Consider the following 16,953-nt stretch of genomic DNA (forward strand, 5'->3'; position numbering starts at 1 on the left):
GTTTTAAAAAAAAAAAAAAAAAAAAAAAAGAGACAATTATCCCTTTTGCTTTGAATATATTATTTTAAAACAAGTGGATTGCGTGCTGTCTGTTTATTGTTGAAATTTATTGCCTACAAGTCACAGAAACTTACTGTAAAGAATCTACAAAAATCTGACAAAGAGAAAATGTTAATTCTCATACAAGGGGAAATTCAGGATTTTTTTTATAATATTACCTTATAAAATTAAGAATTTTAAACTTATAAATAATTAAAATATGGATAATTGGCTGCATTTTTATGCTATGTTTATTGGTAAACCATGATAAAAAGTAGTTTGATTAAATTTTGAATGTAACTCACTAAAACTTCTTAACATGCACTCAAAAGAATGCACGTGGTGAGAGGGTTAAGAGCAACAACAAATAATCTATTTACCTCTTCTGCTTTTTTAGCTAATTTGTCAGCTACTGAAGTCTCTCGTGTAGCTTTCTGTGCATCAATTTCATTCTGTACAAACTTTTTCTTCAGGTCATCTAGCTTATCTTTTAAGGCTTCCACATCCTCCATGGATTTGTTAGTTATCTCTTGTGCAGCACCAGTTTCACTTCCAATCTAATAACGTATAAACATGTTTTCTCAGTAATGTACTACTTTCAGTATGGATCATAACTTTTTAATAATCTACCTACAATTCTAGTATTGAGGTTGATATATTTTAATCTTTGTACAATTTAATTGCTGAAGATAAAAAACAAAAAATTACCAGTAAAGTTGCACCTGTAAAAAACCAAAACTAGAAAAGCATTCAAAACATTCAAAATTCAAACACTAATACTAAAGTCCAATTATTTAAACTATCATGCAAGGTCAAATATTTGCAATACATTATATCTGAAGATTTCCAAGACTGGTAGAATAAATCTTTATGAAAATATTAGTTCATTTTTAGGTTCTTAGAAGCACTCACCAATTACAAGCTTTGAAACGTCAATCTATTTAATATAAATTCAACTAATTTTTGTGTACTTCAGCAATGACTAGTGTTATTAAACAGAACCGACGATTTTCAGAAAAACTTAATTAATTAATGACAAACAGTAGAATGATGGCAGCAACAAACATTTGACACATATTGTACAGTAAGAAACATTTAATTCTTGAACGTTTTGGAACATACATATTCCATTATCAGCAGGCTATACTGAACAGGGTAAAATATTAGGTGCAAAAATTTAAGAAGTTCAAACATTTTATAAAGAGTAATTAAGATACAGAATAAAAGGATGAAGTAAATTAAAAGGCAAACAAATAAACAAGAAAGAATATGATAATGTAACAATTGTAAAAATGTTATAAAAGTTATTTAGAACAGACTTAATTGTAGTGAAGCTGTGTTATTATTTAAAGCTGGGAGTTCATTTATAATAGATAAACTTTCTTTAATTAAAAGTTCAATATTGAATGATCCAGATGAGATGACTTTGAAATTCGTAATCAAGATGGTATGGTTTTTAGTTTCACTATGTTTTTCATTATTGTTGATTCTTGTCGATTTGATAGTTTTTTACCAGTTCTGCTTGATATTCCCATATCTTTGCAAGCTTGCAGATGTAATTGGCATACAGTTTTGCCAATATAAGTGGTATTACAGCCACCACATGTGTATTTATACATTATCCTGGAACACATAGGGGTAGGTAATAGGTCTTTAGATCAGAATAGATGTTGTATTTTGAAAGATGATTTAAATATCATTTGTAGTTGAACTTGTGGATAAAACGTTTTAATTATTCTTAAAATTTGTCATTTCACTATGAAACTTTTAAAGAAACTTTTCCCCTACACAAATGAAACATATACAAGCTTTAATCACCAATAGTTGGAAGAATTATTTAAATTTGCCCTCAAGGATAATCACTTTGTCTTCAAAGGTTAGCTATAGGACCACATAAATGGTATGGCAATGGGGTCACCTTTAGGGCCAACTCTCGATAACATGTTCCTTTGTTACTATGAGCATTCTTGGTTAGACACCTGTCCCGCTGAATACAAACCAGCACTATATAGAAGGTATGTTGATGATACATTTTTACTCTTTAAAAGCTCTAATCACATCAAACAATTCTACGATTATTTAAATTCGAAACATTCTAACATTAATTTTAATTGTGAAACCGAAAAAAGTATAAACTGCCTTTCCTTGATATCCAAATCAAAATATTAGATAACCATTTCACAACATCTGTTTATTGTAAAAAACACATACAGGCTTACATACTTGATTTGACAGTTTTTTTTCTGAATTCCTTTACACGTAACCTTATACTCAGTCTTTTCAATAGAACACATAACATCTGTTCTTACTGTCTCTTCATACCAAAATCACCACCTTACAGAAGATTCTAATAAACAATGGCTATCCCTTGCATTTTTTTGCAAGCCCTAACATGCAAGTTCCTTTCTCAGAAATTTTAACCCTCAAAGAATCCATACACTGTTGGCAAATACCCATCAAGACTGATTGTTCCCTTTTTAGGTAAGCAAAGTTTCATAGTGAAGTGACGAATTTTAAAAATAATTAAAACGTTTTATCCACAAGTTCAACTACAAATTATATCTAAATGATCTTAAAAAATACAAAATATATTCCGATATAAAGACCCATTACCTACCCCTACGTGTTTCATCCGCATAAATGGAATTACATCTGCAAGCCTACAAAGATATGGAAGTATCAAGCAGAACTGGTAAAAAAACTAATAAATCCACATAGTGAAAACAACAACCATACCATTTTGATTACGATTTTCAAAGTCATCTCATCTGGATCATCCAATATTGAACTTTTAATTAAAGAAAGTATCTATTATAAGTGAACTTCCAGCTTTAAATTATAACACAACTTCACTATAATTAAGTCTGTTCTAAATACTTGTATAGCATTGTTACAATTGTTGTATTATCATATTCTTTCTTGTTTATTTGTTTGCCTTTTAATTTACTTCATCCTTTTATTCTGTACTTAATTACTCTTTATAAAATGTTTAAACTTCTTAAATGTTTGTACATAATAATTTACATTGTTCAAAATAGCTTGCTGAGGATGGAATATGTATGTTCCAAAATGTTCAAGAATTAAATGTTTGTTACTGTACACACACACACACATATTAAATTTTCGTTGTTGCTGCTGTTATTCTCTTGTTCATCCTGAAGTTATTAATCAAATTCATTATTGCTCTCATAAAAGCTGCATTCATAATGAGCCTAAAAAATCCATATTTAATGCACATGTAGTTGAGGTCCCTTTAATGATAATACTGCTATAAAGCTTTATGTTGTCTATCCTAATTAAAAACATCACATTGTTATATATGGAAATCTGACATACCTGTTATACAGTAGAATACTTTACACAAATGAGAGTTCTTTTGTGGAAGAACATTGAACATTCATATTGTGCATTTGTCTCAATGTTGAAACTTATGTACAGCAAAACTCATTCCACTTTTTCCTATAAAATTATCATTTGAAACAAGTCTACATAGCAGCACTGTTTTCTTATAACACTGTTTTACCAACATTGATGGTAGGCTGCATTTTGATCATATACCTAATGTACTTATGTAAAATACATTAATGATTTGCATGCACCATTTTCAATATCAATGTCAAACTTTCAAAAATTATAATAAAAACTATCAAACAGTTTCCAACTGCATGAAATGAAATCAATCCTGCTTCTTAATTAAAAATTATCTAGCAATAAAAGAAAATTAAGTCACTCACTCCAAAAACTACTGAATATTGAAAGCATGTTAAAACACAAAACAGCACAGTACTTATGCTGTCAAAAGCTTAATGAAGGTTAATTACATGCTTACACACTTCACTTCTTATCAGAGTATATACAAGGTTCATCTTACTTGAGCCAAATCCACTTCAGCAGCACCAATGTCCCCTTTAGCTCCATCAATGGCTGCTTTTGCCTTCTCTTGAGCCTCTTCAGCTTCATCTAATAATTGCTGTACTAACTGGGCATTACCCAATATGCCATCTGCATTGATCCTAAACACAAGTTATTTAATTTTGAACTGAAAGAAGCAAATTTACATATTTGAATTTAGTTAGTTAAAACTGATTGAATATTTTGAGTAATTCAAATAAAGTTATAAAATACAGAAGTCAGTCAAGCAGTGTACAAACTTATTTTACTGTAATAATCAAATAATAATTACCCTTCAGATTTCCACATAATTTATTACTGTACTATTACACATAATTCTGTGTAAAGGCTAAAAGGTTACTGATAAGTATATGGTCAATAAATTTCTCATTAATTTTAAATATATTATTTTAACCATAGTAAAGATGGCTGGGTACATTATATAAAAGGATTTTAAATAAGCAAATCACATGACAACAAGAGCCAATATAAAGTCATGGTGGAATGACATGTATCAGAAATACATTTGTATGTAGCTTGGCATGTTGTAGATAGTGTGATGCCACAGAAAACTGATCACTTTTGAAAAAGGTATGCAAGAGCCCTGAAAAGTATTCATACACTCATATAATAAATATGCTTTCAGACTGGGGATTTATAATTTTGAATATAGGTATATATAGATCTACTTCAGATACCAGGACCATTCAGAAAGTGACCTACAACAAGCAAAGGGGTGGCATCTTGTAACTGGTAAGAACCCACAACTATAAAGGTCAGTGGCAAAAGCTGGTCACATGTCCCAAACAATGGTAAACAACAAAATGAAGAAGGATAATAATGTATAAAAGTTACACAAGTCATGCAAACAAGTTGCTTAGACAATGTATCCAGGAAGGGTAGACCAACTATTGAAAGCTGTATGAATAGCACCTAGACAGGGAAGAATGACTAAGTGTGTGCATACCTTCATAACTGTAATAAGATTTGTGCCATTTTCTACTGGTTTGGGTGAAAGAAATATTCCAAGTGGTGTTTGACACACAAAACTTTTCAAAGGAGTTCATGAATATTTCTGGATACTGTGCCAGGAGCAAGTTAGGAATCAGAACAGTGAATATAAAGGTCAAGATGAACTATCTACTATCAGACTAAAGTTGTTGGCCCTATGTACCACTCAGACACACTGGTTTTGTATGAAAATGAAGCCCAAGGGGCATGGATTCACCAAGATAAGGTTTCCAGTCATGCATACAGTTCAATGTTCCATACCTCAAACAGCTGGAGCATAAAATGAGTATTCATCATATTCCATACAAAGACATACCACTCAATTAATTAGACACAAAACCTATGGATTTCATTGGATTGGACTGTTGAAACAGACAATGAAGAACCATTGTTCTGGTACACTAAATAGACTATGGTGAGCCTGCAGGGGAGATTGGCGTGCTTCGTACCTGACAACATTACAAAAGATTTGCAATTGAAACTATGCAGCAGGGCTATTGTTAAGATGCACAGTCATCAGGTTTAGCACAACTGGACATGCAACTTGGACTGTAATGATGAGGCAAGGGTCCAAAATGATTTTTAATATAAGATACTCAACCTTCTATATATTAAAAATTATGTAACTTAATATACTAGTTTTATCCTAAATTAAAGAATCTATTCAACTTTAAGATACTCACTTTGCTTGGTCAGCTCGTTCCTTGAGACCTTTAGCAAGGGCCAAGTTATCTGCAGTGGCATTCAAAATGGCATCAATATCTGTTAGACTCTTAATAGTGTGATTAATCTGCTGTGCAAGCTCTGTAATTTGTTCTGGCTGGAGGGAGATCTTCAAGCCTAGACACTGCAAAGAAGTTAAACAATGACTTTAATAATGTACTGATTACTAAAATGCTCTACCAGCTTTAAAAATGATGAATGATCAAACAGTTTTCTAGCTCCTATAAGTATACTACAGAAAAAACAATGGCAGATGATAAAAGTACTGACTACTACAATATTATTTTTTTTATCAATATGTAATAACTCTAACAATGTTGATTAATCTACAGATAAAGTAGTTACTGTAGTGGTCTTTCACTTCAACATATTCAACTAATAGTGGCTGATCATAATAAGATGGCTACTATCATATTAACAACTCTATAGTACTTGCTGACTAATCAGTATGGTTCTTGTAGTGATCTAACAGGTTTAACAAGTTTAATGACTAGAAAAACGATGGATGATGAAAAGGTATGTTTTGGTAACACAAGAGCCATTAGGTTTGAGAGCTCTAACACTATTATTTGATTCTTAAAACAGTGTATTTGTATTACTGTACTCTGACTAGGTTGAATAGATTAAATGGCTAAAAGAATCTTGGCTGATCAAACAATGTACTGGCCACTATAGAATTCTATTTTGTATAATAGCTCTTACACTACTGTATCATCAAATAGTGAACTTGCTATTATAATGCTTACTAAGCCAAGTTAAACAGATTCAACAGTTCAAGGGCAAATAATCAAACAGGGTGCTGACTAATTTAGGGACCTATCAACTAAAATAGATTCAATAATGATCAAGAGATCTACCACTGAGTTTAAACAGAATCAACAGTATAATATCAGATCATCAAACAAAGTGATGATTATTACAACACTCTAGCAGAATTTTTTGATCAAACAATCTTCTTGTTACATAAGGACTTGTAGGTCTTTACAGCAAATAATATGGCTGTCATATCCTATTAAGTATTGATACACAAAAATTTATGGTTACTTTTGGATTTTAAAAGTACTTATAAGACTAAATGAATAGGAGTAAAAGAAGATCCATTTGCTTTTTACAGTTTTTTTTTACCATATGTGCACTAGAAAGAACCCATAGTCCCCCCAAACACTTCATCTTACCTCCCCCCCAAAGGGGGGGCTTGCCTTATGATGCTTGAAAAGTGCCCTTTTTGTCGATAAACTCCTGTCCTTTTAGTCTTCATTGCATGTTGCTGGGCAGCTGATCATCCAGTGTTCTGACTATCAGTCCTTATGAGAAAGGCACCTGATCAACAAAGTCCTTTTTAGTCACGACATAGCGGCTCATAGAATGGCTCCGACTTTTTTAGTACAAACTTTTAGCTCATAGCACGTCATCTCCTAATCAATTTGAGATCTAATTACAGTTTTCGACACAGAAGGTCAAACTCTGTCGATTGGTGTATTTGACCATGCCCAAGGTCTCATAGATTAATTTACTGCCTAAAAGAATTTCAACTTGAGGGTAGGCTGGTAGAGATCTTGGTGAGTAATAAAATCAAATTAGGCATGCCCACATCCCATGTTTAGTATTGCTGGTGCACAAAAAGGTCTCATAGATTAATTTACTCTAATACTACCTAAAAGAATTTCAAGTGCTGCAACTATCAAGGATTCCCTCTTGTTTCAGGTTGAATAGCTGTAAGAATTGCAACTAGTCAACCAATGTTCTGGTTATCAGTCCTATTTATTCAGATTCAACAGATATATAAGAATGCTGGTTAGCCAAACAAGTTTCTTACTATTTTAATGGTTAAAATGGATATTTGATATTTTCTTCCTGAACCTCTTTTGTGCGAAATGGCCAGGCCAGAGTCTAAGCCATCCCTAATTTAGAAGTGCTGAGCAGGAGGAGGACAATCACTCAGCAGCACCCACTGGCCACACATTTACTATTGACCAAATACTAGGATTGACTATAATGGTTATAATGTCCTCACAGCTGATAATTTGGAGAATGTTCAGCAGTATATCATGAATCAAACCTTCAGTATTACCATCTGCAGCTAAGCATTCTTACTACTAGATTAAACCTAACCCAGGTTCAACAACTTCATTAGCTCTATACTACTGGGTAGTAAAACTGCAATTGTCACTACTGCATTTTTCCAGGTATAATATATTGTTACGTATCTGCTTGTTTGTTAATTTCCGGTATAAATTCTTTCCGAGGAACTTCGGCAATACAAGTCCTTTCTTGATTAAACCAGTTTATTCTTCCCCGATACAAACTCTTAGTGATTCACAATCTCAATAACTTCACACACTAGCTTGAAACAGAATCGTAAATTACCCGGAACTCTCTTCATTCATCTGCAGGCTTTCTCTACCAGGCTTATATACTAAAGAAGGAGTGTCCCGATTACACTCGGGTCTCCCCGATCATTCGAGAAATTCATCACTTGTCACCAGCGTCACGTGACTTCTGCTATCATAACAATATCTACAAAACATTTTCATATACAGGGTATTCATCAATTAAGATATTAAAATAAACTTCAAAACATCTTGGAATAATAAGTAAATATCATGTGATGTTTTGTAATAAAAATGACAATTCATATAGCTGCGACATATCTAAGCATAAAGGTTCATCTTATGGCAAATTTTTGTGATACTTAAACTCTGACACTGTGTTAAGGTCCTGTTTTTTTTTAGATAAATAACAAATCCATAAATTTTTATTTACCTCTTCTGCCAAAGCTCGTATTTCTGCAGGTCTAGCTCCTTGAGCAGAAAGAAAGTTCTCAATTCTGTCTAAAAGTTCTTCAATATCTCCAGTTGCATTTTCAGAGAAGTTTCTGGCTGATTGAGCACGAGCAAAAGCTAGCTTGGCCTCTTCTAGAGCTAAGTCAGCATCATTTTTAGCATCTATTACCTAACAAACAAAATATATGCTGTTTTGTTAAAATTCTATGGTCTTAACTTTGATAATAAAAATGTTATAAAGTTTATATTTGAACACGTGCAACACTACGTTTTGATCATGCACTTGGAAAATAAATGTTACAATCAACTTATGAGGATTTTTTTATAATTAACTGAGTTGTAAATATAAAATTATGTTTCAGTTTAAATAACAAATGTATACACAAAATGACTTGTTTGAAAAGTGTCCCACTCCACACTACTAAAGAACATACAGAGCCAAACCTTAATAAACTCATGGTATGTCACATATTTCTTAGTACAATATGTTCAACTTTAAGATTATTATACGAAGTTTTACTAATTCATCAAATGTTTGAACTGACCAACCTCAAAACCATTTTTTTACTTTTTATAGTTTCTATACTATAACATTTATTACAGTACGTGTATCTTCACAAAACTTTGCAGACTTTTCTAAACATTACAAACCTTTTGTACATAAAAAATCTTATTTCTAAATTAGGTATTCATACTAAAGTTTGTCCATGAATATATATATATATATACACACACACATATATATATTTTACTACTCCGAGTGCAAAGTGATTTCCTAATTAAGATTAAAAATATTTTTCTTCATCTCAAAAACCTCAGATCTGATTTGTGTAATCTCTAAAACCTCCTAAATACATTTCAAATGTTTGTTTTCACTAAAACTTTATATTTTCTACCCTAACTCTATACAAGGTTGTTCAATTTAACCAATGTCATAAAAACAAAAAAATTTGAAATAAATCTAAATTACCCCTTTTTTTTCTAGAATGACTTCAAATTGTAACATGAAACTACATTTGTTATCCTAAATAGTTTTCAACTCATAACAAAATACATCTATTTATACTTAAATTTTACTGTTTTATTGCCCTTTGAACCATGTCTAACTACTATTTGTGCTATATTAAGTTGTAAATCACTTGGCAAAGTGCAGCTCACATTATGCTACCAAATTACATTAGGCACAAGTTACTCACGAATGCACCTCATGAAAAATTGTATCATTATTATTATTATTATTATATATTTTACCTAATCTAACCTAATGTAAAAAGTTTCCTATTTTTACATTTTAGTTATTTGTATAATAATAAATAAAGAATACATATGAAAAACAAGAAATAAAGTACTTACCTGGGCTTTTATACTAATGGTGCTACTGAACTAAATAATTTTTTATTGAATTAAATAATGCACCAAAGAACACAAAATAATGACAAAAATAATGGCAAAAAGCAGACAATTTCCCATAAATATCACAATTTTTTGGAACTTTTCAATTATGTGACAAGAGCTGTTACAAATTCATTTAAGCCAGTTGATGTGTTTTCTGTAGGAATAAAGCTTGTACTAAAAACAAAATTAACTATTCTCTGTACAAAAAACAACGTACTATAATAAATTATTTGGTAATTGAAAACCTTGGCTTTCTATTGGTTTTAAACGATGTGCGTAGCAAGAGGGGTTTGATTTCCTATTTGATGGCTCTGAAACCAATCAAGATTTGAAGGCTGTGAAAATTATGCTTTGCCTGAACAATGACAACAGTAAGTATCATTAAAATTCATACTTCTTGGAGGGGTGATAAATAAATTAGAGATGAGGGGATGCTGAGAGAGAAAATGTCATAGTTCTTTGTCAGAGGAGTCCAGATTGCATATTGGATTTTCTTATTCAGAATCACCATACCTATTTTTTGCTTAGTCAAACTCTCAATACAATGAATATGATACACGATGGCACAATGTTATTGTCATCATATGACGACTGGCTTCAATTTCAACATTAATTGTTTTATTTGAAAAGTATTTCACACAAACAATATTGAACTTGCATGCAATTTTCTAAAAAATAAGAGTATACATTAAATACAAATTCTATGAACTGTCTTGACTTATTTAGGTCTAAAATATGCATGTGCAGTTCTTTCAAAACCATATGCTTATCACTCTGTGAACATGCATTCAGATGTTTCTGCATATTCAGCCAAGTTTGCTTTCATTACAACTTTAAATTTACTTTACTTTGCAATAATATGGTTTCATTTCATTTCAGACTGCTATAAACACCTTTTAGTTACTTTTTTCTTTACTACGAGTTTTAGTCTTCATTTTTGTAAGTTTCTTTGTTTAAACTCGTTTCATACTCTGTACACTATTATAAATACCATTACTTTACTTTGCTGTTTACTTTAGGTGTAGTTTTTGTAAATAAAGTTAAATACATGTTGTTTTATTAAATATAGTTATATTTACGCGAGTTTGTTTGACCGTATAAAATTTTTCAAATACACCAAGATTTATCAGTCTAATACATAATGCCTGCAAGAAAGAATAACTTAAATGGTGCGTGTGAAAATGACAGAATAAGGAAAATTCACTCAAAGGGCATGAAACTACCACAAATGTTTTGCAGGTTGCAGCTATTATGTATACATTTCTTACTTTCTCAAGTAAATCTTTTGCTGCACCTTCTTTCTGATTGAGGATTTTCTCAGCTTCTTTAGCTAAATCTAGGGCATTATCAGCTTTAGTAACAGCTCCTTCCCCACAGCTAATTCCACCACACTTCTCACAGCCAGCTCCACCACAAAGTGAGTCACACCTGTCCACAGTTCCAGTTCCATCACACACCTGTAAGTAATATAATGAAGTAAATGTTGCGTGATTTAAGTCAACTAAAAATTAATAAATACAGAGGGCTTTGTAGTTAACATTCAATTATTATCATAAAAATACCTGAAAATAAGACAACTATGTTGTATAGATTGAATTATATTATCATCAATGTTTCACAAAAACACTTCAATTTCTAATAATATGCATCAATGCTTAATCTTAAACTATTGGAGTACAATGCAGAAGTTTTATGTATGTTATTGTATATTACAACATAAAAACCTGAGAGATAAAAAAATTTTGACAATAAAACTTTTGCTGTATTATCCTGTTTGAAGTCTGTAAAAAGAAAATTTTACTTTTTTAGGTTGAACCTAGATGCCAGTCAGTAAGGAAAAAGCAGAAATTGTAATACATAATGCTTCATATATATATATACACAGACTGAAATTCGCAAAGAAACTACAGCATGTGAAACAAAGCCCTGTTAAAATGGCAAGGAAAAAGAAACCATTGATGATATGATGTTATACTCATATGGGAGACATATTAAGGCATTATCAAGAAATCTAGTTAGATCTACGTGAAACATAACCAGATTTACCATGGATATATAAGGGCAGGTCATTCTTGTGATTTTTGTGCAGTAGTGTGAAAAAAGACAAAACAAGGCAGAAATATATTTCAGAATTATAGTGAGACAGAAATGTTTTTAAGGTCCAAATTGAATTATGTTGTTTTGAGTATTTACAACTATTCTTGACTAAGGCAAATTACTTTCCAAACACTGAATAACATGTTTGTAATCTTAAAAGAAAGGTTTCAGTGTATAGATAAGTGTTCCAGTAATATCCTTGTGTTAAATTGAACAGGGAAAAAAGTGAATGTGAAAAACAGAAGCTTTAAGATATTATGGTTGAATCTAATAGCTGAATGTTAAGAAAAACAAGAGATTTCACAAAGTTAGGTATTAAGATTTTCAGTGAAATCTACTTGTCAAACAAAATGCTGTATTCTTTGATAAATTGTTAGGCAGAGTATTCATGATGAAACTTTGTAGAATGGATGGCAACTGCCTGTTGTAGAGACACAAGTGTAGTGAACAACATTTCAAAAGTCTTCTGCCTTTTGTCTTCAAGCTGTTGATGCTACATTAATTTCACTTTCACATTTTAAATCGTAGAAAATCTATGCGTTTTTACTCAACATCTTCTTCAAACCCAAAAAGTTCATGTAGTTTTAATACTAAATATTAATAATCACATGCAACTTTCATGTGTTGTGGAACATAACTTACCATATTGTTGATATCAGTGATACCACCTTCCAGTCTGTCTAGTTGATCTGCTATATCATTCAGAGCTGCTTCATTTTCTTCATAACTTTTGTTATAACCACCTTGGGCCTGCTCTAGGAGATTTTCTGTACGACGTCTTTGACGTTCAGAGTCATAAATAAGAGGTGTTGCATCCTTAACCTGACCTTCAGCAGCCCTTGACCTTCGTTGGGCATCCTTTGTTATATTGAAGGCACCTTGGAAAAATTGTAAACTCCATAATAATTATTCTGATGGTATAACATTAATAGCAACTGTTATCTTAAGAATTATCTAAAAAAAAATTAATCAAAGTACAGCAAAACATACTTAAAGCACCTAATGAAAAATTTCTATTATACTAGCAGATCCCAGAGAATTATAGATCCTGGCCACAGAAATATGTGAATATGAAATCACAGTTATAAATATATAAATACTAATTATTGTACACCAAACAACAAATAAAAAACGTCTACAGTACTAATACATTTCAAGCCAACCATACTCCCACTAGTAAATTGGCTTTAAAATCATCACAATGATTTGGCAGTGACTAGCAAGCGAATTTTAAAACCAAAAACAGGGTGTTGGTTCAAATTGGCTGCACCAATAAGGATTAGTGATACATCACATGATAGCTCTCTTCGTGCTCTGCTTTGGTCTGGGCAGTTTCATTGGATCCAGAGGAATTTATTGTTTAAAAACACACAAACAATACTTTAAAACCTACTTAAAATTCTTTTTAGCCATTGAATTTGTAGAAACAAAGCCATACAATAAGCTCTGTGGTGTGGATTACATAATGCATAAACCAACACATAGATAAGTCTGTCCAACTCAAACCAACAGCATGTTAAAAAATAATGAATGGGAAATGTAACAGACTACACATTGGGTTGATTACAAGTTGCTTTATGTCATATAAACAGGCATAAACAGAAAAAAAATGTCCTGGTAATAGGCTGCTATATATCATATTGTTTGGTGTGGCTACAGCAAAATAATGTGTGCTACAATAGTCTATGATAAAAGTGATATGAATAATATATCAATTATATCATTATAACATGACATAGAATGGGTGGAGGTTACTATTGATACGTATCTGTCAATCACAGTATTTCAGGTTTACAACCAATGTGATTACAAAACCCCCTTTCTGTACTTTTATAAGTACATAGGTAAGCTCATACTTCATTTGGTTGTTAACAATTTTCATTTCATTTATCCATATAATATGAATCCACGTGTATGAGTTTATAAAAGATGGACTTATTGGGACTAAATTTTATCTTGCCTTGACACAGGTGTTACACAGTATCAGATTACCAGGTAAAGTGATAATTTGATATCAATCACTGTCATTTTGTTAACATTGTTCCAATCGGAAGGTAGCATGGAGCAAAAGGTTGATTTACAGGTACGATTTTTAATTGTTTTTCATTAATTATTAACTACATAATTTAACATGCATTTTAAATCTACTAATTTGTGACTGATGGAATCCAACTGTGCGTAAACATTTTTTATTTTCATTATTTAAAAAAAAAAAATCACCAAAATCTCCTACTTATACATAGAAATTTAAAGTTTATTAATCCACACAGCAAGTGTGCCCCATGAAAAGGATACATGCGGTTTTGAAAATATTGTTATTAGCTATATTTTCAATGTTTTAATTTGGATGTTAACTAGAGGGTGCATGACATTAAAATCAAATAAGTTTGTGGGAGTAGGCCCAACTAGTTTTAAATTAGATTTCCAAAAAAGCTAGTAAATTTGTGAAGTATTGAGGAATAAAGCTATGTTATAAATACAAAAATCAGTATTTTGCTGATTATATTCACCAAATAATTTAAAAGAGCCAACCCAACTACATATTAAATCTCTTAGTTCAGTTAACAAGAGATAGGTGGAACTAATGCATATTTTTGGTATAATAATTATCTATGTTACAATAGGCCAAAGGACAGTTAATACATACATCAACTTTAATTCCATAATCACAAGGGACAAAAAAAGTATAGAGCCCAGAAATGCATTAATTAAAGTACATTTTAACTATAAAATAGTCAATTTAGAATATCCACATGAAATGGAAGGGAAGATATAATAAATTATTAATTGCTATTTACAAGGTTGCCTGAAATACATGGCATGAGCTTTCCAAAAAAACCTAAACAAAAAGGTAAAAGAAGCCAATTAAGTATTAGTTCATTAGTTATCTGCTTATTGGTGTGTGAACTCAGTATATTAGTTCTACTAAGATGCTGAATTTTAATATGTGGTTTGCTCTAACTTCATATTTTACTTCACAACTGATAATATGAATCCATCAGTTCACAATTTGTCACACTTAACTTTATTCTATTCTCATACACCTACAAAGTAGATACAAAACTAAGCATTTCTCATTAAGTTTATCCTGGTGAATTTTTACCTTCAACATTAGCCTCTTGGAGAGCTGTTGCATTGTCCTTGAGGTCTTTTGCATCAGATGTTAGGTCTCCAGCTCTGCGTCGCAGATCTGATAAAGCTAGATTTGCATCATAAATTCTATCTGTTGTATTTTTTAAGTGGTTTTCCACATCTTTCAGCTCAACTTTGCTATTTGTCAGGTTCATTCTGGAATCATATGATTATAGGTCTTAACTTTTTTAAGATTATAAACAAAAACCATGTAAAATCTTGGATACTGATAAATCCAGTATTATACCTTCCACCTTTGTTTTAATACACCTAAAACTTGTGCATAATGGTTGATATATTCACTTAACATCATATAGTTAATTACTTTATCTCAAACACTGTGGTGGCAGTATACCTTTTTATCAAGGTTGATGTGACAAAATATAGATTTCACATGATTTTGAATCTTTAATTGAACTAACAGAATTATACTTCCAGAATGCCTTCAAAAAATGACACTATATATAAAAATTTAAATTTATTTTATTCAGGTATTAAATTCAAAAGGTTGAAATAAAAAAGATTGCAAAAATTAAATGGTATTGTAGCTCTAAACTGAATAAAATTACAAACCAACTATAAATCACTGCTATTGATTGTATGCTCACAATTAAAATACCTAATTAATTTAAGATTTAAAATATATACATTCATATTTGATATATTTCTTCAGCAATATAGTTTCTTTCATATTAGATATGTAACTTCTGCATAAATTACATTGTTTTCTTTGCTAAAAGGTTCTCCTAGACCAATAAAAATGCTATTTTAGAATAAAAATCTTCTTTCATTGTCAACAATAAATCACAAGTAAATGTTGAGTAGCTCCTTTTGAACTCAATGCTTTACTTCATAAAATAAAATAAAAGAGTTCAATACATTTGCATATCCATGGAATATATACAGATGAGGTAGAAATCACTGATGAAATATTATAACTTGATCAATCAAACAACTTACTAAATACATTGTAGAAAACTATATTTTAGGCTGAAAATGGTATGAAAAATTCATCTAAAAACAACAAAGGTATGTCAAAATCTTACTTTAATTCATCTATTAGCTTCTGAAGTTCATCAATATCTGCCCCTGTCACATTAGCACTATCTAAAATCTCTCTCACTTCATCTAACTTTTTCTCCATCTCAGAAAACTCATCTGTGTAAGCACCCGTAGTTCCAGTATCTTTGATATTTTTAGCTTGATCTACCAGTCTCAGAGTACGATCTGTTTAGTTTATAAATATAAAAGTAGAATTATATTCATGTAATTGTGAAGTTAAAATATTTCACATGATCAGTAAGTAAAACTGGATATTTCATCAATTTGACCTTAATTTCCATCTTTAAATATGACTTAAAAACAATGGTTCTTAACCATTTCACTTTCATGGACCCCTTGCAATCTTGCAGACCCCCATGCTCAGATAGATATATTTGTGTAAGCTAGAGTGTATAAAATTGGCACTAATGTAAGTAAGTGTATAAGTTAATGAGATTTTCAAATAAAACATTATTTTCATTTAACTGATCACAGGATTCGTTTGTTGTTTTTTTTTAACTATGACATATAAACTTGATTTTTACACAGGCTGAGACTGACAGTCATGGACTTAAAACAATTTCCAAATAAATTATCACTGCTATTTCTTTAAAATAAATGGAATATGTAAATTACTAATATAAACTAGTCATTGATGTAAATTTACATGAATTTTAAATTGTTGTGAACTTTATTGATGCAAGATATTCAGTAATAAAAATTATCCACTGACTTAAACTATACAAAAATTATTAGAAACACTCTAAAAAAGCAAAATTTCATCCAGCAATACAGAAGACTGATCATCAAAAAGTCAGATGAAACTAGTATTATTTAGATA

At 30.9% G+C, this 16,953-nt stretch overlaps 1 protein-coding gene across 1 annotated transcript in view; it reads right to left on the reverse strand.

Moving 5' to 3' along the window:
- Window positions 1–16,953, reverse strand: part of LOC106467176 (laminin subunit beta-1-like) — a 103,200-nt gene that overhangs the window by 11,006 nt on the left and 75,241 nt on the right. Inside the window, exons 23-30 of the mRNA XM_013927497.2 lie at window positions 16,118–16,298; window positions 15,043–15,227; window positions 12,582–12,817; window positions 11,111–11,299; window positions 8,428–8,616; window positions 5,625–5,788; window positions 3,911–4,052; window positions 420–596 (exon numbers count right to left, since the gene is read on the reverse strand). Of these exons, the coding sequence (XP_013782951.1) occupies window positions 420–596; window positions 3,911–4,052; window positions 5,625–5,788; window positions 8,428–8,616; window positions 11,111–11,299; window positions 12,582–12,817; window positions 15,043–15,227; window positions 16,118–16,298 (1,463 nt within the window). The remainder of the gene's footprint in view (window positions 1–419; window positions 597–3,910; window positions 4,053–5,624; window positions 5,789–8,427; window positions 8,617–11,110; window positions 11,300–12,581; window positions 12,818–15,042; window positions 15,228–16,117; window positions 16,299–16,953) is intronic.

The sequence above is a fragment of the Limulus polyphemus genome, unplaced genomic scaffold (assembly GCF_000517525.1).
Source record: "Limulus polyphemus unplaced genomic scaffold, Limulus_polyphemus-2.1.2 Scaffold2516, whole genome shotgun sequence".
NCBI lineage: Eukaryota > Metazoa > Arthropoda > Merostomata > Xiphosura > Limulidae > Limulus > Limulus polyphemus.